The 27,325-nt window shown below is 50.9% G+C and overlaps 1 protein-coding gene across 2 annotated transcripts in view; it reads right to left on the bottom strand.

Moving 5' to 3' along the window:
* Nucleotides 1–27,325, bottom strand: part of SEZ6 (seizure related 6 homolog) — a 1,086,274-nt gene that overhangs the window by 603,205 nt on the left and 455,744 nt on the right. For both annotated transcript variants that reach the window (XM_086955133.1, XM_086955132.1), the window contains exon 3: nucleotides 16,191–16,324. In XM_086955133.1, the coding sequence (XP_086811259.1) occupies nucleotides 16,191–16,324 (134 nt within the window). The remainder of the gene's footprint in view (nucleotides 1–16,190; nucleotides 16,325–27,325) is intronic.

Genomic DNA, 27,325 nt, shown 5'->3' with positions numbered 1-27,325 from the left:
AATTATTTTCCCCAATCCCTATTGTATCTGGGAGAAGCAACGATAATAGGGATTAGAATCCCTGCTAGTAGGCTTCCCACCACCCCCAAGATGACAGAGAATTGATGCAGCGGTGCCCAAAGCAGCATTACCTCCCTCCCTCATGCCCACTCAGTGGTGCGCAGCAGTTACCTCTGCCTATCTATTTACAAAATTACAAAGCTAGAGGCAGATTACAGGGTTACGGCGCTGCACTGTGCTTTTTCTTATTTATTTTTAGTGTGGAGGAGGGCAAAGCTGTTTTTCGATGTTCTGCAGTGGCCTTGATGATTGGTGTTTTTCTTCCACTTTACGGGCAGGTGGTTCCATCTTCTCCCGCTCCCGCTCCCGCTTCCGCCCAGCATTCCACATCCCTTCCAATTTCCCCTGACTGGTTCACTAAATGTAATTTTAACTAAAGGATCGATGCTGTGATTTGGCCAATCGTGTCTAGTGTATGTGACCTCATCTCACCTCATACGACTCTACATGCACACATGCGGCTAACTATATACCCTTTGCCAATATATGTTGGGTGGACAAAGAGCACTGATGTTTTAACTTCCTTCTTTGAAGCAGTTTCCTGGTGTTTTACATGGCAATTAAAAATATACGAAATAACAAAGGGGAGAGCAAGGGATCGTGTTCACTCTAGTTGAACGGAGGGTACTCCTGTTCCCCTGGTCAAGGACTAAATAAACAAAGAGAGGAGTACCACCATATGGAAAAGAGAAGATTTCCTAATGGGGTGTTTTGACTGACAAAAGGAAGAAATGTATCCTTTTGTAAAAAAACCCTCACTCACCAGCCTAGTGGTGACATGCTTCATCATCGGGGTCCACCCTGGTGGCCTACCGTCACCAGGGTGTGCTACAACACCTGAAATACAGTGGAGCAGGTTGTGACTGGACCAGTACACATATAGAGATACTTTGGCCGTAACTACCCTCTCAGTATCTCGCCACCCTTTTTAATATTGTCCAGTTGCTTCAAAATAAAATTCATATTTTCAGTAAGTTAAACCAGGACAATTTTTAACACTTTTTTTGCACTTACACTCACAACCTGCTCCACTGTATTTCAGGTGTTGTAGCACACCCTGGAGACGCTAGGCCACCAGGGTGGACCCCGATGATGAAGCATGTCACCACTAGGCTGGTGAGTGAGGTTTTTTTTACAAAAGGATACATTTCTTCCTTTTGTCAGTCAAAACGCCCCATTAGGAAATCTTCTCTTTTCCATATGGTGGTACTCCTCTCTTTGTTTATTTAATTAAAAATATACCCCTCCAATGATCTTATCTTAATATGGCCCATGTAGCTCTGCCCCCATTGCCGACATCATCCTCTCTGTCCCAGCCGCTCTTACACCTCAATGCTACTATTCCCAGTTGCTGCTCGGGTACCTTTTCATTCATTCTCCTTACATCCACCGCTGCTGCTCTTGTCTGCTCGCTGTTACTGCACTAGTCTATACATCTCTTCCTGGCTTCTCGATGTCCCTAACCTCCAATGCTCTTACCGCCTTCACTTCCACGGCGTTCTTCATTGCTCTAATGCCCCACCTCCCTTGCCCTCTAACTGTCCATATCTACTTCACTACCTCGCTTCCCTCTTCCTCAATGCCCCTTCTTCCTCGTTGCCCCCGTCCACGCCACGCCATTGTCTCTGCACTCCTCCCTGTCCAAGTCCATCTCCTCATCCAAACCATCGAACTCAACGCCAAAGAAGGATCCCTGGATCCAGAGCGCGGGTCCTGAGCATCCATCGGGACATCTCACATTGGTGGGACTTTGCTCTCGGTACAAGCGGCCAAGGACTCCCTCTCAGCGAGAGGAAGACACTCAAAAGCACCATGAGATCCAGAGAGCTGCAAAGATCTGGCTGTTCACAAACACATCACCTGCTCAGGCATAGGTGATACAAGGAGAAGATGGTGGGGAACCGGAAGTGCAATACCAAGTGCCTTACAATGTTCGGCATCACTTCCTGTGTAAGAGCAAGTACAGGATTGCTGCGACGGAAGAGGAGCACCCCTCCCAGCCTCACGCACAGCACCCATACAGATCACACCTCACACCTACACTCCACCTCACACCACAAAATGGGATAGATCCTTACAAAACCGTCAGGAAAACAGGTGTTGAAGCACTGTACAAATGCTACGTTCAGAACCACTAAAATATTCAATTTAGTGGATGTGGTATTTTCCACACAGTTATGGATTTACCACCCTTGTCACATATCCAGCATCTGCCGCTTAATTTGTAGATTTCAACAAAAATAGTTCCTAAATCAAATAGATGATTAGTTATTTTATGAATAAGTGCCACGTGTGGTACCGCACAGTAGCGGGCACTTTGCAATGGTTAACTGGTCACCTTTCAGTTGCTGATAGTTGTTGTTAGGAGTTAAAATGGTAACCCATGCATTGAAAATATGCATTAAAATTACACAATAGTGAAATAGTGCTCCCACAGAAAGTGTCGCATTACACCACATAATTTGTCTTTTCTTGCCCGAAAATTTTAAGGGGATTGCAAGTCATTGAGGTGCTTTGTGACAATATAGAGGAACAAATTCCTTTATACGGTCATGGAACTCCAAGGTTGCTTGTAATATCATTAAAATGTACTTGGGGTACCTTATTCCTAAAAACACATGGTCAGACCATCATCCTTCCCACAATCCGAATAAATCCTTGGCATGTTGCCCTTTCAAATGAAAGAGCTAGGATGTTGATAGACATGGAGAATAAAAGTAGACTCTTTAGTGCTAAATTAAAAAACCAGATATTTGTGCCAAAAATATATTAGAATTCGTTTCATACATTTCAGATTTTTTTTTTTAATACTGCAGCTCAGAATATGTAGAAGTAAGCGGAGAGAATTATTACTTTCCTATAATTACCTATCACCCGCAAAAAAATAAACATGTTGCCATAAATGTTTTCTTTTGCTGATCACTGTTCAGCTATAAAAAATGATCAGACGAAGTCTAAACTGCAGTTTTAATTGTGCTCTGTGTCCTACCTTTTGCTTTGACTTACGGCTCTGGCAGCAAGCATTGTGATGTCAGAACTCAACTGTAATAAGTTATTACAGTTGCGTAGGTATGTCATTTCTTCATTACAGGAGGCCAGAGACGTTGAAAGTTGCTTGCAATAAGGAAATTAGAAACAGGCTTTTATAAAGAGATTGCAGGCTCCCAAGTATTATGTGCATTTCTTGACAGGCACGCTGAGATTGTAGTTGCTTTTTAAACTAAGTAACAACCTGGCTGGACATTTCTTCATTATTTGGTTTGCGAGATCTGGATTAGGCTCTGTTTAGTCTCACCCATGGTAGTGCACAATGTAAATGTAAATGTAAATGTAAATTGATACTTGTATAGCGCACTACTCACCCGCAAGGGTCTCAAGGCGCTTGTACGAATACCGCTGTGGAACCCATCCTGGCTTTCCCTGTGAGGCATCCACTCCTGGGCACCCTCAAGGTGGAGGTAAGGCATCCTTAGCGTTGTGGGGGCCGTTGTGGAGATTAAGCAAGCTATTGCCCAGAGTTGCAGAGTGGGACCCATGATTAGAATAGGCACTGAGGCGAGAATTATCAGGTCCGTGGAATTTTGAGCCCAAGACCCGCCGAGGCAGGGAATTGAACCCTGGTCCCGGGCCAGACCTCTGCATCAGGGTCTGCCGCTCTAACCATTGCTTTCAGAGCAAAATGTAGTTTGTCATTATTTTGCATGACTTTTTTAAGCGCGCCTGCACCTTGTTTAACAATGTTTCATGAAATACTGACAGAAAACTGGTTCAAGCAGTAAATTATTTTGCACAACTTTGCAATGGCCTAGATCTTACCTCCTTTGAGCCAGGCACTGGCCGCTCAACAAAGCTAGCCAAGACACTGAAGTAGGCCTGGAAGACAAATCTACTATCTCAGACTATATATGAAGCATCATGATCAGTAGGAAACACATGGGGGTGTATTACAGGAAGTGCAATAGGAGCCAAGGTGAATTTGTGTTTGTTTTGTGTGTTCCTGGGGCACTTTGGTATTACAGAGGGTGTTTCAGACACTTGTATTGTCCCTTCTGAAAAAACAGTTCAAGAGGGTGAATACTTTGCACCTCCGTGATCTCAATAGGGAATTCCCTCTTTGATATGGTGGCATGGCCCCATAAAAATGAAGCGGTGCATTTGCCACTTTGCTCAAGGGCAAACAGGCAGGCAGAACATGCACTGATTGTGAGCCACATATGAAGTGGCACACAATCAGTGTGCCCCTGAGGGTCCACCTTGAGAGAGGAACGTGGAAGGTTGAGTGACCTCTCAGATACAGTGCTTAATTTGTAAAACATAAGTATGTGCCAGGGACCTTCTCAGTTGCCCACTGAAGCTTGCACCACCCTTTGCCCCTGCTAGTGCCAGCATCAACACAACTAAAAACCATCACACTCCTGCAAGGGTGACAATTCAGACTATTCCATGTAAGTCAAACCCAGAGGGATTGCGGCGTCACCGTACTGGCTCAGAGCAAGCAGCTGTAAAATTAAAACATATTTTACTATTGTGTTATTTTTCAGCGGCTTGCTCTGAGATAGCGTGTGTGGGGAGGGGCCATGGGAGGTGGGAGGAGGAGAGGTGTGCACTTCTAAGTGTCCATGTCTGTTTGGCAGGCTGTCCTAGGCTGGCCAAACAGACATGTGCACTTAGGTTTCTGTAACCTGGCTGTATTCTTTAGCCGGGTTAGAGAAAGGCACAGACAGTGCCTGAGTGGAGCATAGAACCAGCCAACTCAGTCCAATTGCTACGTTGTACTCATATGAGAGCAGTGTCTGGATTGGATGGTGAGTCTACTGTCCTAGGGACTGCTGGGAGCAGCAGAACGCTCCCCATCCTACGGTCCTGCTGCCCTGCCGCCCCACCACTCCATAGTAGCAGTAGCAACATGGCCTGAGCAGCAAGTATCTTTAATTTTTAATGTGTATTACGTTATTAAACACTATGTTGTTGTGCACCTCAAAATTCACCATGTGGTGGACTGCCAGAAGTGCCGGTGTTGAGAATTAAGTGCGGGTGTCGAGCAAACAACACCTCAATTTAAACACCGCACAGATACCCTCCACAAGAGGGTGGAGTCACACACTGCACCTATATATGGGAGAGAGACCTAACTCCTACTCAGAATGCTCCGGTCCCTCTACCTAAAACAGGGATTGCCAGTTTGAAGCCACCCATCTACATTTCAGTGCCTTGCAGGCCACACGAGCTTTGCATCTGCACAAGGAACAGCACATTTTGTGTGAAACCTCCTCCCTGTCACTGCCTGCTCTGGGTGCACCCAATGAAGCAGGCGCGCCCAGTGCTGACAGGGGAGTGACCTATTTTCCATCCCCCTCCACCCGCCCCCCCACCCTAGAACTGCACCTCTGATGTTGCCGGGTTGCATCTACAACTTCAAGTATTTCGAAAAAAGCCTGACATGTCCTCTCTGTTCCCTCCTGTTTCTCGAGTGTTTTCACTGCTCTAAAACCAAAGTATCGAAAGACAAGAGACGCATATTTGAATGTAGATAATGTGATGTATCCATCAATGAAAGATAGATGAGAGTGCCAATACAGTCATTGCATTTCCACGCGCATCCATTGATCCGCCGCCTTCCTACCCTCACACCTCCCTCTGGTGCAGGCTTGGAGAGGCCTCCCACTGTCCCCATCTGCCTCGTGTAACTTATCCCAGTGACTGAGGCATCGCTGCCTTCCCTCATTAAGGGCTGATTTGATATTAATGACATTAATTACCAGAGCGGTTATAAACATTGTGATGAGTAAACATCCCCTCCACATCCGTGCTAATTACTTCCAGGTTTCCAGAATGGAGTGGAGGGTGGCGGTGCTTAATTTTGTTTTTACTACTAAAAACATCCGCTCTGACTCTGTCATGCAAGAGAGATTTCGAGCCTGTGAGCAGCCAGCCAGGCCACGTGCAGGTCTTTAGCTGGGCTAGAATGCAGGAATCCCTTACAGAGGGCCGCTGCACAGCCATCTTCAGTCTCACACACAGAGGTTGTTGTGAAGTAGAGATGGCATGCGTGGCGTGGGTTGTGTATGGATCTAGGGTGGTCTCTTCTACTAGACCCTATCTGGCCAAATCCAGCGTTCCAAGGCAAGTCGCTGTAAATCAGTTCTCTCATCCACAACAAAAGGCAGTGCTTAAGAAGAATCCAACTTTTCTTATCCACAACAGGGAGTGCCTAGAAATAACCCACATTATCTTAGCCACCGCAAAAGAGAGTGCTTAGAAAGACCCAAACTTTTCTTATCCATCAAATAGGGAGGGCTTAGAAATAACACAACTTCGCTTATTCACACCAATAGAGAGAGCTTAGAAAGAGGCAATTTATCTTATCTAAGACAATAGGGAGTGCTTGGAAAGAGCAGAACTTTGCTTATCCACACAATAGGTAGTGCTCGTAAAGAGTAACATTTTCTTTTCCACCACATTAGGGAGCGCTTAGAAACAGTCAAGTTCTCTTATCTACAACAATAGGAAGTGTGAGGAAAGAGTTGAACCTTTCTCACCTATAACAAAAGGGAGTGCTTAGAAACAGCCAAACATTTCCCATCCAATACAATAGGTACTTCTAAGAAAGAGCCAAGTTTATCTTACCCACAACAGGGAGTCGTTAGAAGGGTCCAACTTCTCTTCTCTACAATAGGGAGTGCTAAGAAAGAGACAAACCTTTCTCATCTGCCGTAATAGGGATCGGTTAGAAAGAGCCCCGGTTTGTTATCCACGCCAGTAGGGAATGGTTAGAAAGTGTCCAACCTAGCACGAGTTGTACAAAACTGGAGCTGTATATTTCTTTGAATTTAGATGTAACGATCAGTTATAGGCATTAAAGCTTGTGTTTTAAAACAAGTTGCTGTAAAGCAGTTTCTATGAAGAATTGCATTCTCCACGTAGTTATAAAACGTATTTGCATTCTTGGGGTGATATGGTAAGTAGGGGTGAGTAACATAAAAATCACTTTTGAAGAGGTGGAGGAAATTCACAACATCTACCCTTTCTGAAGTCTATACGTTTTTTAAACTTTGCACATCTCGCCTTTTATGTGATGTTTTGTGCAAAACATATTTTTTATGGGAGAATTTTTCTCAGAAAGCTAGGCTTTTATGGATTTTTCTCCTGCAAGACTCATATTAAAGGTTTTTTTTATCCACTTTCTAATCATAAACTTCAGAATCTTAGTGAGGTACATGGATTTTCTATTGGTAACAAGGAGAATATGCACAAATGTTCTCTACTTCGCCCACAAGGCACGTCACTGCACTAGACCTGTTTTTCTATAGTCAATACTCAACTCTAAAGCCAACAGGAACCTGAGACCAAGAATGGCACCACTACCCAGCATCCCATCTTTCACAAAAACACAGAATGATCGAAGTCCATTCTCAGTACAAACTTGCAACATGTGGAACACTTTACCAAATAAATTAAAGACAAGCAACAACCATCTAGAACTTAAAATAGTGATAAAACATGGTGTTTCCCAAAATATCCAAAAGAAGACTCAGCCTTGTAGTGTTGTTAATGAACAGCTCAGCAAGCACAGGTAGGTAGCATCACTCCGGATGTATGTGGAGCAAATCCTACTGGCCTCACAGGAACATTGTAAGGGGTTTTGTGAACAATACAGCTTGTACGGACCAAGATAAGTGGCGGGATTGCCTCTCAGTCCTGAGTGACAAAAGGATTGTCTCTACCTGTGGTATGTACAAATGCCATTAATAGCAAGCTTCACTCAACATTCATTACACAAGGATGGTAAGTACGTGCATGCACTACTGCACTTATCTTTCAACCACTTACAAGACTTAGGCTCATGTGGCAGGAGGCAAACGCAGCACTTCTTCCTCGCTTACAAATCCCATGCACTGCATTCCACTTTTCCCCTAGCAGTCCAACTGCAGCCAACACACTTTCAACCGGGCACTGGCAGAAGCCCAGGAACTAAACACAAGCCAGATCGCTTGAGCGACCTCCCACCAGTGGTGTAGCTAGGGGGGGTGGGGCGGTCCGCCTCGGATGGCACTTTTTGGGGGGTTGCAGCACTTCATGTGAGGTGAGCAATTTCGGCGAGCGCTAGGTAAATGGTTTTCTTTTTCTTTTATTTCCCATCGTTGTTGTCTGTTGACTCCTCCTCCCCCCAGTCTGACCTGCACCGGCCGTCACCGAGCAACAAGATCAGGGACCGCCCTGCGTGGCAAAAGCTCTAGCTGTGCCACTGCCTCCCAGGGCTACGGAGTGGTATGAAATTAATAGATACAGAGTGGCTTGTTACCAGGCGATCTGAAAAGCATATTGCCCCTCATAAGAGGTATGAAAAGCACTATATAAATAACCATACAATTCAATACAATACAATGGTGCCAAGCCAGACTCTTACTCAAGGAAAGTCTATTATGATTCCAGTGTGTTTCACTGTGATGTCAAGTCCCAGTACATTACAATCAAGGCACATTTTGATGCCACTGTAGGCTGCCAGACTCCCCGGGATATTATGATTTAGCATTTACCAAAAAATGCAAATTCAGCATTTTTGTAAAAACGTTGTAAAAAGCCTGGCCTTTGTTCAGAACCACCTGCGAAATTTCAATAAGGCAGCCATCACTCCTCTTTTTATGCCCCCTGCATGCTAGCTGGGCCAAATAAAAGGAGGCAGCAGGCAGGATGGGCATGAACAAGTTCCTCTACTACCTGCTTTATTGAAAACTCGAAGGTTTTTGAGGATAGAACTTGATCCCACAGGCAGTTACTCCATTTGAGCAGAGAAGCGTCGCCCAACATGCCCCAGAGCTGAATAAAAAAATGATAATAAAGTTTATTACCATTTTATTTTTCAGCAACCCATCCTGAACTATGTGTCAGGATGGGGTGGGACCAGTGCTGCTCAGTGGCAGCAGCAGGGAGCTATGTGCTTTAAAATGCGTATGTCTCTTTAACTGGCCATCTTAGGGTTGGCCAGCCAAACATGAGCATTTTAAAGTTCTCTAACCTAGCTGAGTTAGAGAAAGCGCAGGCCTCCAGGGCTCTTAGGAGTGCGAGAGTGACCGCTCTATCCAATCCTGGCATTGCTTTCATGCTGTGAAAGCAGCACCAGGATTGGGCAACGCAGTTTCCTGCATCAGGAGCTTCCTGGAAGACACCTGAGGGAGGAGGATGCCGTGCTTCAAGAAAGTATGTGAATTTATTTTTTATATATTTTTTGGTGTACGCCCTCACCCCGCCCTACCGCCTTCGGTACCAGCTAGCTGCCACTGCTTGATCACTTCATCCCGACAACAGCAGGGATTCGGAAACACACTGAGCCCATGCCACCAGCTCATTTGTGTTAGCCGAAAGGCCCAAATGCGCTCCAGGGTGTAAGGAGGGCATGGTGCCTAGAGACAGAGAGGACTGCATGAAGGGAGCGGCACAGCATCGAATGGACTAACAGAGTGACCAGAGCCCTGTAGATTAGAAGGGTCCAAGCAGGATCTGGTGTACGAGCAGCCCAGAATGCCATGTCATTGGATCAAAAACAGAGATCACCTGTAGTTGTAGTAGAGATGACACTGCAAACAGCAGTTTTGGGCCAGATGAGAGGCATATTAAAGGAGTCTGATGTCTGCCTCTGCACGCAAGGGTGAGAGCAGGGGCGGCTCTAGGTTCATGGTGGCCCTGGGCAGGGAGCCTAGGTAGGGGCCCCCGGAAGAGGGGGTCCGGGTGGGGCGGAGCGCGGAGGCCAGTGAAGAGGGGGTTCATGGTGTTTGGAAGTTGTATAGAGCCAGAGGCCACCAACTCCCTGCTAGGGGCCCCCACACAAATATGTATCCATCCTCAGAGGATTATTATATTAAGGATATATATTGATGTGGTGGCCCCTGGGATTTGGTGGCCCTGTGCAGGTGCACAGCTTGCACATGCCTAAGGCCGGCCCTGGTGAGAGGAAATATTTATTGTCTTTGGGGACAATGGCAGTTTGCTCCAGACCTCAAAGGGGCAACCAGGTTGGTGATATATACATCAACATATCTTAACACCCCAGGCGACATCATAAAAGAAAGCAACATCCTAGAACACCTATTGTTGGAAACTTTTAGTGACGCAGGAATAGGGAAAGATAAACTGAGTGGTCCATTTAAATGGGAATACTGCATCGTGGAAAACACAATTCTGGATGATCAATTAGGCTTGGGAAGAGGCCAACCATGTGGATATTTCATGAACTTCAAGATGCTGCATAATGCACTCATCCATGCTGCAGAAGTATGGGGGTTCATGTTATCAAGGTTTATTAAGATGGATCTGTGAACGTGTGCAATGCTACGCGACATTGAGCAAGGAAGATCAGCCTTTCATTTTCAGAGAGATGAACCAGGAATTGTTGAGATGGGGAGGAAAACATGTTTTCAGTAGTTAGAAAATGTGGGAATTACAATTTTTCGACCACATGCAGTCAATGAAGAGACACCTCCCCATAGCTTGTGCCTTGATGGTGTGAAGAGTCACACAAAACCTGGCTTCAAGGACCTCTGTCAACAACTGTGACCCAAGGAACTCCATTTTGCCCTTCATGGGGGTTATGATAATGAACACAGTAGAGCAGGAGGCACTTTATTGGAGGCGGAACAGAGCCGTCAACGTGGCAGAAGCTTAATCTGACCTAACCGCATGCCTACTTGCCCGCCTACCTGCATTACGCTGTGACTACAAATACATCCACAGGCAAATAAATAACCCACCAGCGTCTACCGCAGGTGCTGAAGTGGTGCAGCTTTGGCGTGACAGCTTTATCCCGCCATCAACGACACAACAGACAAAAAGAAAATGGCTTCCCCCCGCGAAAGGCAGGAACGCTCCTTCTCAGTTGGTGCTTTTTACCTTTTTTGCATTATATTTTCCATCTGAACACCTGTAATTAGGTGACTGGGGAGCAGGCACTGGCGGTGTCACTGGCAGCCAAGCACCAGCCTGTGTTGATTTGACATTCTGTGCATGGACTTTATTTAAAGCGACAGGGCAGCTACGCCTCTGATACACGCGGAAAATTATTTGTTTGTGGTTGCATCATGATGCAGGAGGCAGTCTTTCTTCCACCCTGTTAAATCATGGTGGATGTATAACTTGCCTCTATATAAGGAACTTCTATGTGTAGAGCAATTTAGAGTGTAAACATTGTAGAAACCTGGAAGGATGGTGGAATAAATCTTTGCTTGTATCTGAAAAAAATTGCTTTGTCAGTTTCAAACTGGAGCAGAAAACGCTTAAGGGAGGAGCAGAAGAGGTTACTAAAAAGAAAACTGAAGAGGGAAGCAGATCAATGGCTTCTGAATCAAACAAAGGAACTGTTCAATATCTGCCAGAAAAGGACTTAATAATAACCAGTGAAAAATACCTCCTACAACAACCCATAGCAACAGAAAGAATTATTGATGCATTTGGATAAAAAATTGCAAAGCATTCGTAAACAACCGCAAACTCATCTTATCAACCCCGCCCATCTGACATACCTCTTGCATATCTGTTTTGGATGGAGAGATAATCAAGTCATCTTCAAATATGAAAGCAACCAACACAGCCGTATAACTATGCACAGCTATACGCATGAAAAAGATTTAATATTCCTGAGTAAACAACATGATGACATTTTGTCTTACGAATGACATAGTCTAAAGCAAATTAAAACATACAATCTTATCCCTCTTTCTGCTGGCTGACTATTGTCCAGTTTCCAACCTACCATACAATCTTCTTGTAAAATGGCGACAAGCCTAGCCATGACCAGCTACAAGAGTATGTTGAACAAAATCTACTGTTTCATGAACTTCAGTCAGTGGCCATGAGAAGGACAGAACCACCTCAACTGGCATCAAAGAGGCGCTCCTCCTGCTGCTCCATGAAAACCAACAAGCGTCCATTATTGGTCGCTCGGCTCCTCTGGACACTGCAGACCATAACATACTGCTGACTTAGACAGATGGATGGATGGATGGATAGATGTATGGATGGATGGATGGATAGATAGATGGATAGATAGATAATACTTTGTTTTGGCTGAACAACACAGCCATAAAAGCACAATATAGACATTAAAACACCATGAAAACATTTGTGACGGCCTCATCAGTGCACCTCTCTATTTAAAAACATCAAATAAATAATTACATAGTAAAAACAGACAACATAAAAACATTAAGAAAGGTCTATGGCCCCGCAAATCAAGGTAAGGGAGTCATACCATATGGGCCAACACCCAGGGCAAACCCATCAGGCAGTTGCTCCTCTAAAGTGGTTTCGGCAGGTGTGATTTGAAGCATCTGCCTGATAAATTATTTGTTTCCTTTTGGAAATAGCACACTTTGAAACTGAACAAATGCTGTTACAGAGTGTTGGGGAATTTAACCGCTGAAGGCAGATACAGCAGTGGCACGCCACATCTACTGATGCCACACACTCTAATGAATGGGACTAAAAGCCTTTTGGAGTATGCCAAGCAGGATTTTCAAAAAAGAGGGAAGTGGAGCAAACTCTGGGACGAGGCCTCCTCACAAGGACAGAGTCTCACGTTACTGTAATCAAACTGTCCCAGAGGAAAGCTCAAATGCCACCATACAATACCAAACCTGGTTAAAGGGACTCTGTTCCAGGTAGCATCCTCCCATGGCAAATAAAGGTCCATATTGGAGGTGGTTTGCAGAGTCTTATACTCCCTTGCAGAACTCGTAGAAAATTCATCTTCATCTTTAAGCCACCTTTTCCTTGTTTGGAATATTTATCTAACCCAGGTTAAATTAGCTTTATTTATAGCAGAGGGGGTAGAAAAGAATTCCCGTCTCCCCAGGACAGGGATTTCACAATTAATGGATTGCAACCAGGGTATGGCCAATCCTTTATCACAAGCAAGGCAATCAGTGATCACCTGTGCGTGGCTTTGCCCAGACAGCACATAATAGCACCAAGGGCATCAATTTAATACAATCTTCAGAATACTCAACCCCCAACTCCTGATCAACAAGTCTTCAGTCTGCTGGGCAGTTATGTTAGAATATCCACAAATGCTGGCCTCATAGGTAAGAGTGAGGATGTATTTGCTCCTGAAGACCTCTGACAGGAGGGAAATGAGCTTTCTGCCAATACCTGAGGCAGTGGTGTAAAGAAACTTGAGGGGCCCCCTCTGAAAGTACATAGAAGGGCCCCCCTCTGGACTCACTCAGGAGGTCTCAGGCCAGGGTACTGTGCTGAAGGGGCCCACTGGAGCTCGGCTCTACCCTGCACTGCAGTGGCTGCGGGGGCCTTTGCCTTGCCACTGACGTGAGGCTAATCTGTAAATGTAGCCAGAGGCATTAGCAAACCTTTGTGAAGCTTTACATTTGCAGGGACCCCAGTTTCCCCTGGCATTGAAGACCACACCCAGGTATGAGAAATCCTGGGTAGAAGCAAAGGGTGGCCACGGAGGAATAGACTCTTCAACTTTACAGGTTTGGGGCCCCAGAACCTAGTGTACATTTTTGAACGATTCAGGACTAAACCCAGGGACTCCATAAAGCTGACAAACTCTTGGAAAAAGATGCTTAGACTCTTGTGTGTTCTGCCCAATAGGACAGTGTCATCCATACAGAGTACTGCAGGGACTTTTTTTCTTGCCCACCTGCAGGACAACCGCAGCTCAGGCACAAAGTCCAGCCTCAAGACTTTTAACGTGCAATGGAAATAGAGTTAGGGCCAATACACATCCCTGGCGTATGCCCTTCCCCAGCGGCACTCTCCAGCAGGGCCATACCTAATGGAAGCTGAAAGGTCAAAGTGCAAATCCTGCAGGAATTGGACAAACCCTGTTGACTGAAAGATTGGTTCAGGATTTCCAAGAGTGCCCTAAACAGGATTAATTCCCTTGTCTGTGATCTCTGCCTATAATTGTTACTGAGATCCACAGAATTCTCCAGCAAATCACTGTATGGTGTGCCCCAGATCATCCCTCTATCTGCTCTCATGTGACCCATTTACCAAGCTTCTAGATCAGTGCCAGATCCATTTCCTGATGTACACCAACACCAAAATCTATATTTATATGAAAAAGGACTAAAAGAGTCAATCTAACATCACGAAATCCCTAGCATGGATCCAACTATGGATGAAAGAACCCTGCCTTTTCATGAAAACTGAATATCAGCACTGGATTCTGCCACTCCTTCCTCCCCCCTGCCGAGGACTCATTCCCACCACTTTTCAAAAATGTGATAATGTGAGAATCCTTTTTGTCTCAGATTTTTAATTTACACATAAAATCAGTGGCATGATTAAGGGTGTCAAAGACCAGCTTTCCAGGCTCTGCTTTGAAACATTTAAAACTGCTGCAAACTTCTCAATGTATGGAATTGTCAAGATGCCTGGCCAGTGGATAACTAGACTACAGTAGTGTGTTTTATACAGGCTTTTCAAAGAATGAAAACGACAGATGGCAAAGATGCCAAAATCTAGCCACCAGTGTGTCTGCCTGCAACTATGGAGATGTGGTAACAACAAATCAGAACTGAAGACAGTCAATTGTCCCATAGTGGAGAACAGGAAACATTTGTATAGGCTCTTATCACCCATAAGGCGTACTATAACAAAGGTTGGTCACACCATCTTATGTACAAAAGCTGATCCCACATTGCATTCCCACCGGGAACCTCCATTTACCATCAGTTCCACTGAAACTGCAACACCCTTTCAATCATCTGAAACACAGCAGCTGCTCTATGGGAGTGCAGGATCTGAAATTGTGGAATACAATGGATCCCAGCTGAGCGCAGAAACAAACTACATCCACCTTAGGAATTGACCAAACACTGAACTTTCAGGAGTTCATTTCACTAAAGCTTTGCTGTTAGACTGTAATTCAGTCATGTTGGATTGGAGATCTTGTTTGATCCTTTTGAACTCTAACACCCACTGTTTATATGGCTTCTTGTTGGTTGTTGCCTTTTTACACCGTACTTCTGAGAACTCAGAAGTTATTAAAAGCTGTTTACAAACACAGACAAACAAATAAATAAAACTGGTTTTGGACACCCAATAGACTCCAGACTGGCATTAGGTTACATGTCTTTGGTTGATGGAGTGTCATTTTCTGCCATTACGGTAAAGGTTGAGATCCCCAGAATGAGAACACATGCCCCTCGGCAGAGATCCCCATGACCAGGACACATGTCCCGCAGCAGAGATTGTCATGATCAGGACACATGTGCTGCAGCAGAGAGCCTCGTGGCCAGGACACGTGTCACACCGCATAGAGTCTCAAGATCAGGCCACGTGTGCCACAGCAGAAAGTCTCATGATCAGGACACATGTGCTGCAGCAGAGAGCCTCGTGGCCAGGACACGTGTCACACCGCATAGAGTCTCAAGATCAGGCCACGTGTGCCACAGCAGAAAGTCTCATGATCAGGACACGTGTGCCGCAGCAGGGAGCCTCGTGATCAGGAAACGTGTCTCACCGCATAGAGTCTCAAGATCAGGACACGTGTGCCACAGCAGAGAGCCTCATGATCAAGGCACATGTCTCACCTCATAGAGTCTCATGATCAGGACACATGTCTCGCCGCAGACAGACTCAACAACAAAAGAACTTCAGGATCAGGACGTGTGTGCTACAACAAAGCTCTACAGGATGGCACCGCACGTATTATCTTCTAGAGAAGAGACACCCCAAGTTTGCATTCATGTCCACAGGATACAAGAGAGACAATAGTTCATAAACTGCATTGATGAACTACTGGCATACCTTGTCCAATTGCATAAACACGTGTTGAAATAATAAAGATAATGTCTTCACAAGTGCAGCATTCGATTGAGAAAAGCTGGTGTGTATATGGCAAGGCTTGGGTGAGGTGACTACACAGGCACATCTGGGGCCTTACACATTCTACTCAACATTCTACTTGTTGCTAGAATTTAGGTTTGGTAATCTCCAGAGTGGACAACTGGAAAGGCGTTGCAGGTTCCTGTCATGGAGCAGGCAGGTATGTGTGCATCATGGGTGCTGTGGGTTAATCGATCCTTTTATAAACTCATCCACAATATTACACTTACCTCCAGGGCCACCCCCCGCCTGATTTCCCTCCTGGCACCTAGGCAATCACTCACCTTAATCTCAACTCCATATCCCGCATACACTGAGACTGTGTATGCGCAGTCCAGGGTGCTGAAGTAGACCACGCCAGGGTGAGTCGGAGACTCCATGTACCCTTCTGGACCAGTGAAGTTTATACTGCAGGAAACTGCAAGAAAGCACAGGGGTGAGGGTTCATGAGCAAAGGAATAGACGTGTCAGTGCGCTCATGTGTGACATTTCCATGCATTATGTGTGACACTAGGAGTGACACTTTACTCCAAGTAAACAAAGCATGTGTGCCTCAAATGATGAGTTTAATTACATAAATTACACGTCTGTGCAAGGCAGTGAGATAGAAATTACATTAAACGTCCTGAGGTGCTTTTTAGGTTTCGCCTGAGCCAATGCGCTTGCACTCAGGGACACCACCACATCACTCAGGGGCACCACCACATCACTCAGGGGCACCACTCACGGGCACCGCCACATGACTCAGGGACACCACCACATGACTCAGGGGCACCACCACATCACTCAGGGGCACCACTACATCACTCAGGGACACCACCACATCACTCAGGGGCACCACCACATCACTCAGGGGCACCACCACATCACTCAGGGGCACCACTCACGGGCACCACCACATGACTCAGGGACACCACCACATGACTCAGGGGCACCACCACGTCACTCAGGAATGCCACCACATCACTCAGGGACACCACCACATCACCTAGGGACACCACCACATCACTCAGGGGCACCACCACATCACTCAGGGGCACCACTCACGGGCACCACCACATGACTCAGGGACACCACCACATGACTCAGGAGCACCACCACATCACTCAGGGGCCCCACTACATCACTCAGGGACACCACCACATCACTCAGGGGCACCACCACATCACTCAGGGGCACCACTCATGGGCACCACCACATGACTCAGGGACACCACCACGTCACTCAGGAATGCCACCACATCACTCAGGGGCACCACCACCTCACTCAGGGACACCACCACATCACTCAGGTGCACCACCACATCACTCAGGGACACCACCATATCACTCAGGGGCACCACCACATCAATCAGGGGTACCACCACATCACTCAGGGGCACCACTCACGGGCACCAACACATCACTCAGGGACACCCCCACATCACTCAGGGGCACCACCACATCACTCAGGGGCACCACCACATCACTCAGGGACACCACCACATCACTCTGGGACACCACCACATCACTCAGGAACACCACCACATCACTCAGGGGCAACACCACATCACTCAGGAACACCACCACATCACTCAGAAACACCACCACATCACTCAGGGACACCACCACATCACTCAGTGACACCACCACATCCCTCAGGGGCACCACCACATCCCTCAGGGGCACCACCACATCACTCAGGGATACCACCACATCACTCAGGGGCACCACTCACGGGCACCACCACATGACTCAGGGACACCACCACATGACTCAGGGGCACCACCACATCACTCAGGGGCACCACTACATCACTCAGGGACAGCACCACATCACTCAGGGGCACCACCACATCACTCAGGGGCACCACTCACGGGCACCACCACATCACTCAGGGACACCACCACATGACTCAGGGACACCACCACGTCACTCAGGAATGCCACCACATCACTCAGGGGCACCACCACATCACTCAGGGACACCACCACATCACTCAGGGACACCACCACATCACTCAGGGGCACCACCACATCACTCAGGGGCACCACTCACGGGCACCACCACATGACTCAGGGACACCACCACATGACTCAGGAGCACCACCACATCACTCAGGGATACCACCACATCACTCAGGGGCACCACTCACGGGCACCACCACATGACTCAGGGACACCACCACATGACTCAGGGGCACCACCACATCACTCAGGGGCACCACTACATCACTCAGGGACACCACCACATCACTCAGGGGCACCACCACATCACTCAGGGGCACCACTCACGGGCACCAGCACATGACTCAGGGACACCACCACATGACTCAGGGGCACCACCACATCACTCAGGGGCACCACTACATCACTCAGGGACACCACCACATCACTCAGGGGCACCACCACATCACTCAGGGGCACCACTCAAGGGCACCACCACATGACTCAGGGACACCACCAGATGACTCAGGGACACCACCACGTCACTCAGGAATGCCACCACATCACTCAGGGGCACCACCACATCACTCAGGGACACCACCACATCACTCAGGGACACCACCACATCACTCAGGGGCACCACCACATCACTCAGGGGCACCACTCACGGGCACCACCACATGACTCAGGGACACCACCACATGACTCAGGGGCACCACCACATCACTCAGGGACACCACCACATCACTCAGGGACACCACCACATCACTCAGGGGCACCACCACATCACTCAGGGACACCACCATATCACTCAGGGGCACCACCACATCACTCAGGGGCACCACCACATCACTCAGGGGCACCACTCACGGGCACCAACACATCACTCAGGGACACCCCCACATCACTCAGGGGCACCACCACATCACTCAGGGGCACCACCACATCACTCAGGGACACCACCACATCACTCGGGGACACCACCACATCACTCAGGAACACCACCACATCACTCAGGGGCAACACCACATCACTCAGGAACACCACCACATCACTCAGAAACACCACCACATCACTCAGGGACACCACCACATCACTCAGTGACACCACCACATCCCTCAGGGGCACCACCACATCCCTCAGGGGCACCACCACATCACTCAGGGATACCACCACATCACTCAGGGGCACCACTCACGGGCACCACCACATGACTCAGGGACACCACCACATGACTCAGGGGCACCACCACATCACTCAGGGGCACCACTACATCACTCAGGGACACCACCACTTCACTCAGGGGCACCACCACATCACTCAGGGGCACCACTCACGGGCACCACCACATGACTCAGGGACACCACCACATGACTCAGGGACACCACCACGTCACACAGGAATGCCACAACATCACTCAGGGGCACCACCACATCACTCAGGGACACCACCACATCACTCAGGGGCACCACCACATGACTCAGGGACACCACCACATGACTCAGGAGCACCACCACATCACTCAGGGATACCACCACATCACTCAGGGGCACCACTCACGGGCACCACCACATGACTCAGGGACACCACCACATGACTCAGGGGCACCACCACATCACTCAGGGGCACCACCACATCACTCAGGGGCACCACCACATCACTCAGGGGCACCACCACATCACTCAGGGGCACCACTCACGGGCACCACCACATGACTCAGGGACACCACCACATGACTCAGGGACACCACCACGTCACTCAGGAATGCCACCACATCACTCAGGGGCACCACCACATCACTCAGGGACACCACCACATCACTCAGGGGCACCACCACATCACTCAGGGGCACCACTCACGGGCACCACCACATGACTCAGGGACACCACCACATGACTCAGGAGCACCACCACATCACTCAGGGATACCACCACATCACTCAGGGGCACCACTCACGGGCACCACCACATGACTCAGGGACACCACCACATGACTCAGGGGCACCACCACATCACTCAGGGGCACCACTACATCACTCAGGGACACCACCACATCACTCAGGGGCACCACCACATCACTCAGGGGCACCACTCACGGGCACCACCACATGACTCAGGGACACCACCACATGACTCAGGGACACCACCACGTCACTCAGGAATGCCACCACATCACTCAGGGGCACCACCACATCACTCAGGGACACCACCACATCACTCAGGGACTCCACCACATCACTCAGGGGCACCACCACATCACTCAGGGGCACCACTCACGGGCACCACCACATGACTCAGGGACACCACCACATGACTCAGGAGCACCACCACATCACTCAGGGGCCCCACTACATCACTCAGGGACACCGCCACATCACTCAGGGGCACCACCACATCACTCAGGGGCACCACTCACGGGCACCACCACATGACTCAGGGACACCACCACATGACTCAGGGACACCACCACGTCACTCAGGAATGCCACCACATCACTCAGGGGCACCACCACATCACTCAGGGACACCACCACATCACTCAGGGGCACCACCACATCACTCAGGGACACCACCATATCACTCAGGGGCACCACCACATCACTCATGGGCACCACCACATCACTCAGGGGCACCACTCACGGGCACCAACACATCACTCAGGGACACCCCCACATCACTCAGGGGCACCACCACATCACTCAGGGACACCACCACATCACTCTGGGACACCACTACATCACTCAGGGACACCACCACATCATTCAGGGGCACCACCACATCACTCAGGGGCACCACCACATCACTCAGGGGCACCACCACATCACTCAGGGGAACCACTCACGGGCACCACCACATGACTCAGGGACACCACCACATGACTCAGGGACACCACCACGTCACTCGGGAATGCCACCACATCACTCAGGGGCACCACCACATCACTCAAGGACACCACCACATCACTCAGGGGCACCACCACATCACTCAGGGGCACCACTCACGGGCACCACCACATGACTCAGGGACACCACCACATGACTCAGGAGCACCACCACATCACTCAGGGATACCACCACATCACTCAGGGGCACCACTCACGGGCACCACCACATGACTCAGGGACACCACCACATGACTCAGGGGCACCACCACATCACTCAGGGGCACCACTACATCACTCAGGGACACCACCACATCACTCAGGGGCACCACCACATCACTCAGGGGCACCACTCACGGGCACCACCACATGACTCAGGGACACCACCACATGACTCAGGGACACCGCCACGTCACTCAGGAATGCCACCACATCACTCAGGGGCACCACCACATCACTCAGGGACACCACCACATCACTCAGGGACACCACCACATCACTCAGGGGCACCACCACATCACTCAGGGGCACCACTCACGGGCACCACCACATGACTCAGGGACACCACCACATGACTCAGGGACACCACCACGTCACTCAGGAATGCCACCACATCACTCAAGGGCACCACCACATCACTCAGGGACACCACTCACGGGCACCCCCACATTACTCAGGGACACCACCACATGACTCAGGGGCACCACCACATCACTCAGGGGCACCACTACATCACTCAGGGACACCACCACATCACTCAGGGGCACCACCACATCACTCAGGGGCACCACTCAAGGGCACCACCACATGACTCAGGGACACCACCACATGACTCAGGGACACCACCACGTCACTCAGGAATGCCACCACATCACTCAGGGGCACCACCACATCAATCAGGGACACCACCACATCACTCAGGGACACCACCACATCACTCAGGGGCACCACCACATCACTCAGGGGCACCACTCACGGGCACCACCACATGACTCAGGGACACCACCACATGACTCAGGGGCACCACCACATCACTCAGGGACACCACCACATCACTCAGGGACACCACCACATCACTCAGGGGCACCACCACATCACTCAGGGACACCACCATATCACTCAGGGGCACCACCACATCACTCAGGGGCACCACCACATCACTCAGGGGCACCACTCACGGGCACCAACACATCACTCAGGGACACCCCCACATCACTCAGGGGCACAACCACATCACTCAGGGGCACCACCACATCACTCAGGGACACCACCACATCACTCGGGGACACCACCACATCACTCAGGTACACCACCACATCACTCAGGGGCAACACCACATCACTCAGGAACACCACCACATCACTCACAAACACCACCACATCACTCAGGGACACCACCACATCCCTCAGGGGCACCACCACATCCCTCAGGGGCACCACCACATCCCTCAGGGGCACCACCACATCACTCAGGGATACCACCACATCACTCAGGGGCACCACTCACGGGCACCACCACATGACTCAGGGACACCACCACATGACTCAGGGGCACCACCACATCACTCAGGGGCACCACTACATCACTCAGGGACACCACCACATCACTCAGGGGCACCACCACATCACTCAGGGGCACCACATGACTCAGGGACACCACCACATGACTCAGGGACACCACCACGTCACACAGGAATGCCACAACATCACTCAGGGGCACCACCACATCACTCAGGGACACCACCACATCACTCAGGGGCACCACCACATGACTCAGGGACACCACCACATGACTCAGGAGCACCACCACATCACTCAGGGATACCACCACATCACTCAGGGGCACCACTCACGGGCACCACCACATGACTCAGGGACACCACCACATGACTCAGGGGCACCACCACATCACTCAGGGGCACCACTACATCACTCAGGGACACCACCACATCACTCAGGGGCACCACCACATCACTCAGGGGCACCACTCACGGGCACCACCACATGACTCAGGGACACCACCACATGACTCAGGGACACCACCACGTCACTCAGGAATGCCACCACATCACTCAGGGGCACCACCACATCACTCAGGGACACCACCACATCACTCAGGGGCACCACCACATCACTCAGGGGCACCACTCACGGGCACCACCACATGACTCAGGGACACCACCACATGACTCAGGAGCACCACCACATCACTCAGGGATACCACCACATCACTCAGGGGCACCACTCACGGGCACCACCACATGACTCAGGGACACCACCACATGACTCAGGGGCACCACCACATCACTCAGGGGCACCACTACATCACTCAGGGACACCACCACATGACTCAGGGGCACCACCACATCACTCAGGGGCACCACTCACGGGCACCACCACATGACTCAGGGACACCACCACATGACTCAGGGACACCACCACGTCACTCAGGAATGCCACCACATCACTCAGGGGCACCACCACATCACTCAGGGACACCACCACATCACTCAGGGGCACCACCACATCACTCAGGGGCACCACTCACGGGCACCACCACATGACTCAGGGACACCACCACATGACTCAGGAGCACCACCACATCACTCAGGGGCCCCACTACATCACTCAGGGACACCGCCACATCACTCAGGGGCACCACCACATCACTCAGGGGCACCACTCAGGGGCACCACCACATGACTCAGGGACACCACCACATGACTCAGGGACACCACCACGTCACTCAGGAATGCCACCACATCACTCAGGGGCACCACCACATCACTCAGGGACACCACCACATCACTCAGGGGCACCACCACATCACTCAGGGACACCACCATATCACTCAGGGGCACCACCACATCACTCATGGGCACCACCACATCACTCAGGGGCACCACTCACGGGCACCAACACATCACTCAGGGACACCCCCACATCACTCAGGGGCACCATCACATCACTCAGGGGCACCACCACATCACTCAGGGACACCACCACATCACTCGGGGACACCACTACATCACTCAGGGACACCACCACATCACTCAGGGGCACCACCACATCACTCAGGGGCACCACTCACGGGCACCACCACATGACTCAGGGACACCACCACATGACTCAGGGACACCACCACGTCACTCGGGAATGCCACCACATCACTCAGGGGCACCACCACATCACTCAGGGACACCACCACATCACTCAGGGGCACCACCACATCACTCAGGGGCACCACTCACGGGCACCACCACATGACTCAGGAGCACCACCACATCACTCAGGGATACCACCACATCACTCAGGGGCACCACTCACGGGCACCACCACATGACTCAGGGACACCACCACATGACTCAGGGGCACCACCACATCACTCAGGGGCACCACTACATCACTCAGGGACACCACCACATCACTCAGGGGCACCACCACATCACTCAGGTGCACCACTCACGGGCACCACCACATGACTCAGGGACACCACCACATGACTCAGGGACACCGCCACGTCACTCAGGAATGCCACCACATCACTCAGGGGCACCACCACATCACTCAGGGACACCACCACATCACTCAGGGACACCACCACATCACTCAGGGGCACCACCACATCACTCAGGGGCACCACTCACGGGCACCACCACATGACTCAGGGACACCACCACATGACTCAGGAGCACCACCACATCACTCAGGGATACCACCACATCACTCAGGGGCACCACTCACGGGCACCACCACATGACTCAGGGACACCACCACATGACTCAGGGGCACCACCACATGACTCAGGGGCACCACTACATCACTCAGGGACACCACCACATCACTCAGGGGCACCACCACATCACTCAGGGGCACCACTCACGGGCACCACCACATGACTCAGGGACACCACCACATGACTCAGGGACACCACCACGTCACTCAGGAATGCCACCACATCACTCAAGGGCACCACCACATCACTCAGGGACACCACCACATCACTCAGGGACACCACCACATCACTCAGGGACACCACCACAGCACTCAGGGGCACCACCACATCACTCAGGGGCACCACTCACGGGCACCACCACATGACTCAGGGACACCACCACATGACTCAGGAGCACCACCACATCACTCAGGGGCCCCACTACATCACTCAGGGACACCACCACATCACTCAGGGGCACCACCACATCACTCAGGGGCACCACTCACGGGCACCACCACATGACTCAGGGACACCACCACATGACTCAGGGACACCACCACGTCCCTCAGGAATGCCACCACATCACTCAGGGGCACCACCACATCACTCAGGGACACCACCACATCACTCAGGGACACCACCATATCACTCAGGGGCACCACCACATCACTCAGGGGCACCACCACATCACTCAGGGGCACCACCACATCACTCAGGGGCACCACCACATCACTCAGGGGCACCACTCACGGGCACCAACACATCACTCAGGGACACCCCCACATCACTCAGGGGCACCACCACATCACTCAGGGGCACCACCACATCACTCAGGGACACCACCACATCACTCGGGGACACCACCACATCACTCGGGGACACCACCACATCACTCAGAAACACCACCACATCACTCAGGGGCAACACCACATCACTCAGGAACACCACCACATCACTCAGAAACACCACCACATCACTCAGGGACACCACCACATCACTCAGTGACACCACCACATCCCTCAGGGGCACCACCACATCCCTCAGGGGCACCACCACATCACTCAGGGATACCACCACATCACTCAGGGGCACCACTCAGGGGCACCACCACATAACTCAGGGGCACCACCACATCCCTCGGGGTCACCACCACAACACTCGGGGGCACCACCACATCACTTGGGGACACCACCAGACCACTCGGGGACACCACCACATCACTCAGGAACGCCACCACATCACTCAGGGGCACCACTCAGAGGCACCCTCACATCACTCAGGGACACCACCACATCACACAGGGGCACCACCACATCACTCAGGGACACTACCACATCACTCAGGGACAACGCCACATCACTCAGGGACACCACCACATCACTCAGGAACACCACCACATCACCCAGGGGCACCACCACATCACTCAGGGGCACCACCACATCGCTCAGGGAAACCACCACATCACTCAGGAACACCACCGCATCACTCAGGGACACCACCACATCACTCAGGGACACCACCACATCACTCGGGGACACCACCACAGCAGTCAGGGGCACCACTCAGGGGCACCACCACATCACTTAGGGAAACCACCACATCACTCAGGGACACGACCACATCACTCAGGGACACCACCACATCACTTGGGGACACCACCACATCACTCAGGGGCACCACTACATCACTCAGGGACACCACCACATCACTCAGGGGCACCACCACATCACTCAGGGGCACCACTCACGGGCACCACCACATGACTCAGGGACACCACCACATGACTCAGGGACACCACCACGTCACTCAGGAATGCCACCACATCACTCAGGGGCACCACCACATCACTCAGGGACACCACCACATCACTCAGGGACACCACCACATCACTCAGGGACACCACCACATCACTCAGGGGCACCACTCACAGGCACCACCACATGACTCAGGGACACCACCACATGACTCAGGAGCTTCACCACATCACTCAGGGATACCACCACATCACTCAGGGGCACCACTCATGGGCACCACCACATGACTCAGGGACACCACCACATAACTCAGGGGCACCACCACATCACTCAGGGGCACCACTACATCGCTCAGGGACACCACCACATCACTCAGGGGCACCACCACATCACTCAGGGGCACCACTCATGGGCACCACCACATGACTCAGGGACACCACCACATGAGTCAGGGACACCACCACGTCACTCAGGAATGCCACCACATCACTCAGGGGCACCACCACATCACTCAGGGACACCACCACATCACTCAGGGACACCACCACATCACTCAGGAGCACCACCACATCACTCAGGGGCACCACTCACGGGCACCACCACATGACTCAGGGACACCACCACATGACTCAGGAGCACCACCACATCACTCAGGGGCCCCACTACATCACTCAGGGACACCACCACATCACTCAGGGGCACCACCACATCACTCAGGGGCACCACTCACGGGCACCACCACATGACTCAGGGACACCACCACATGACTCAGGGACACCACCACGTCACTCAGGAATGCCACCACATCACTCAGGGGCACCACCACATCACTCAGGGACACCACCACATCACTCAGGGGCACCACCACATCACTCAGGGACACCACCATATCTCTTAGGGGCACCACCACATCACTCAGGGGCACCACCACATCACTCAGGGGCACCACTCACGGGCACCAACACATCACTCAGGGACACCCCCACATCACTCAGGGGCACCACCACATCACTCAGGGGCACCACCACATCACTCAGGGACACCACCACATCACTCTGGGACACCACCACTTCACTCAGGAACACCACCACATCACTCAGGGGCAACACCACATCACTCAGGAACACCACCACATCACTCAGAAA

The sequence above is a fragment of the Lissotriton vulgaris genome, chromosome 2_1, assembly GCF_964263255.1.
Source record: "Lissotriton vulgaris chromosome 2_1, aLisVul1.2, whole genome shotgun sequence".
Classification (NCBI taxonomy): domain Eukaryota; kingdom Metazoa; phylum Chordata; class Amphibia; order Caudata; family Salamandridae; genus Lissotriton; species Lissotriton vulgaris.
This window is presented reverse-complemented; position numbering and strand designations above follow the sequence as displayed.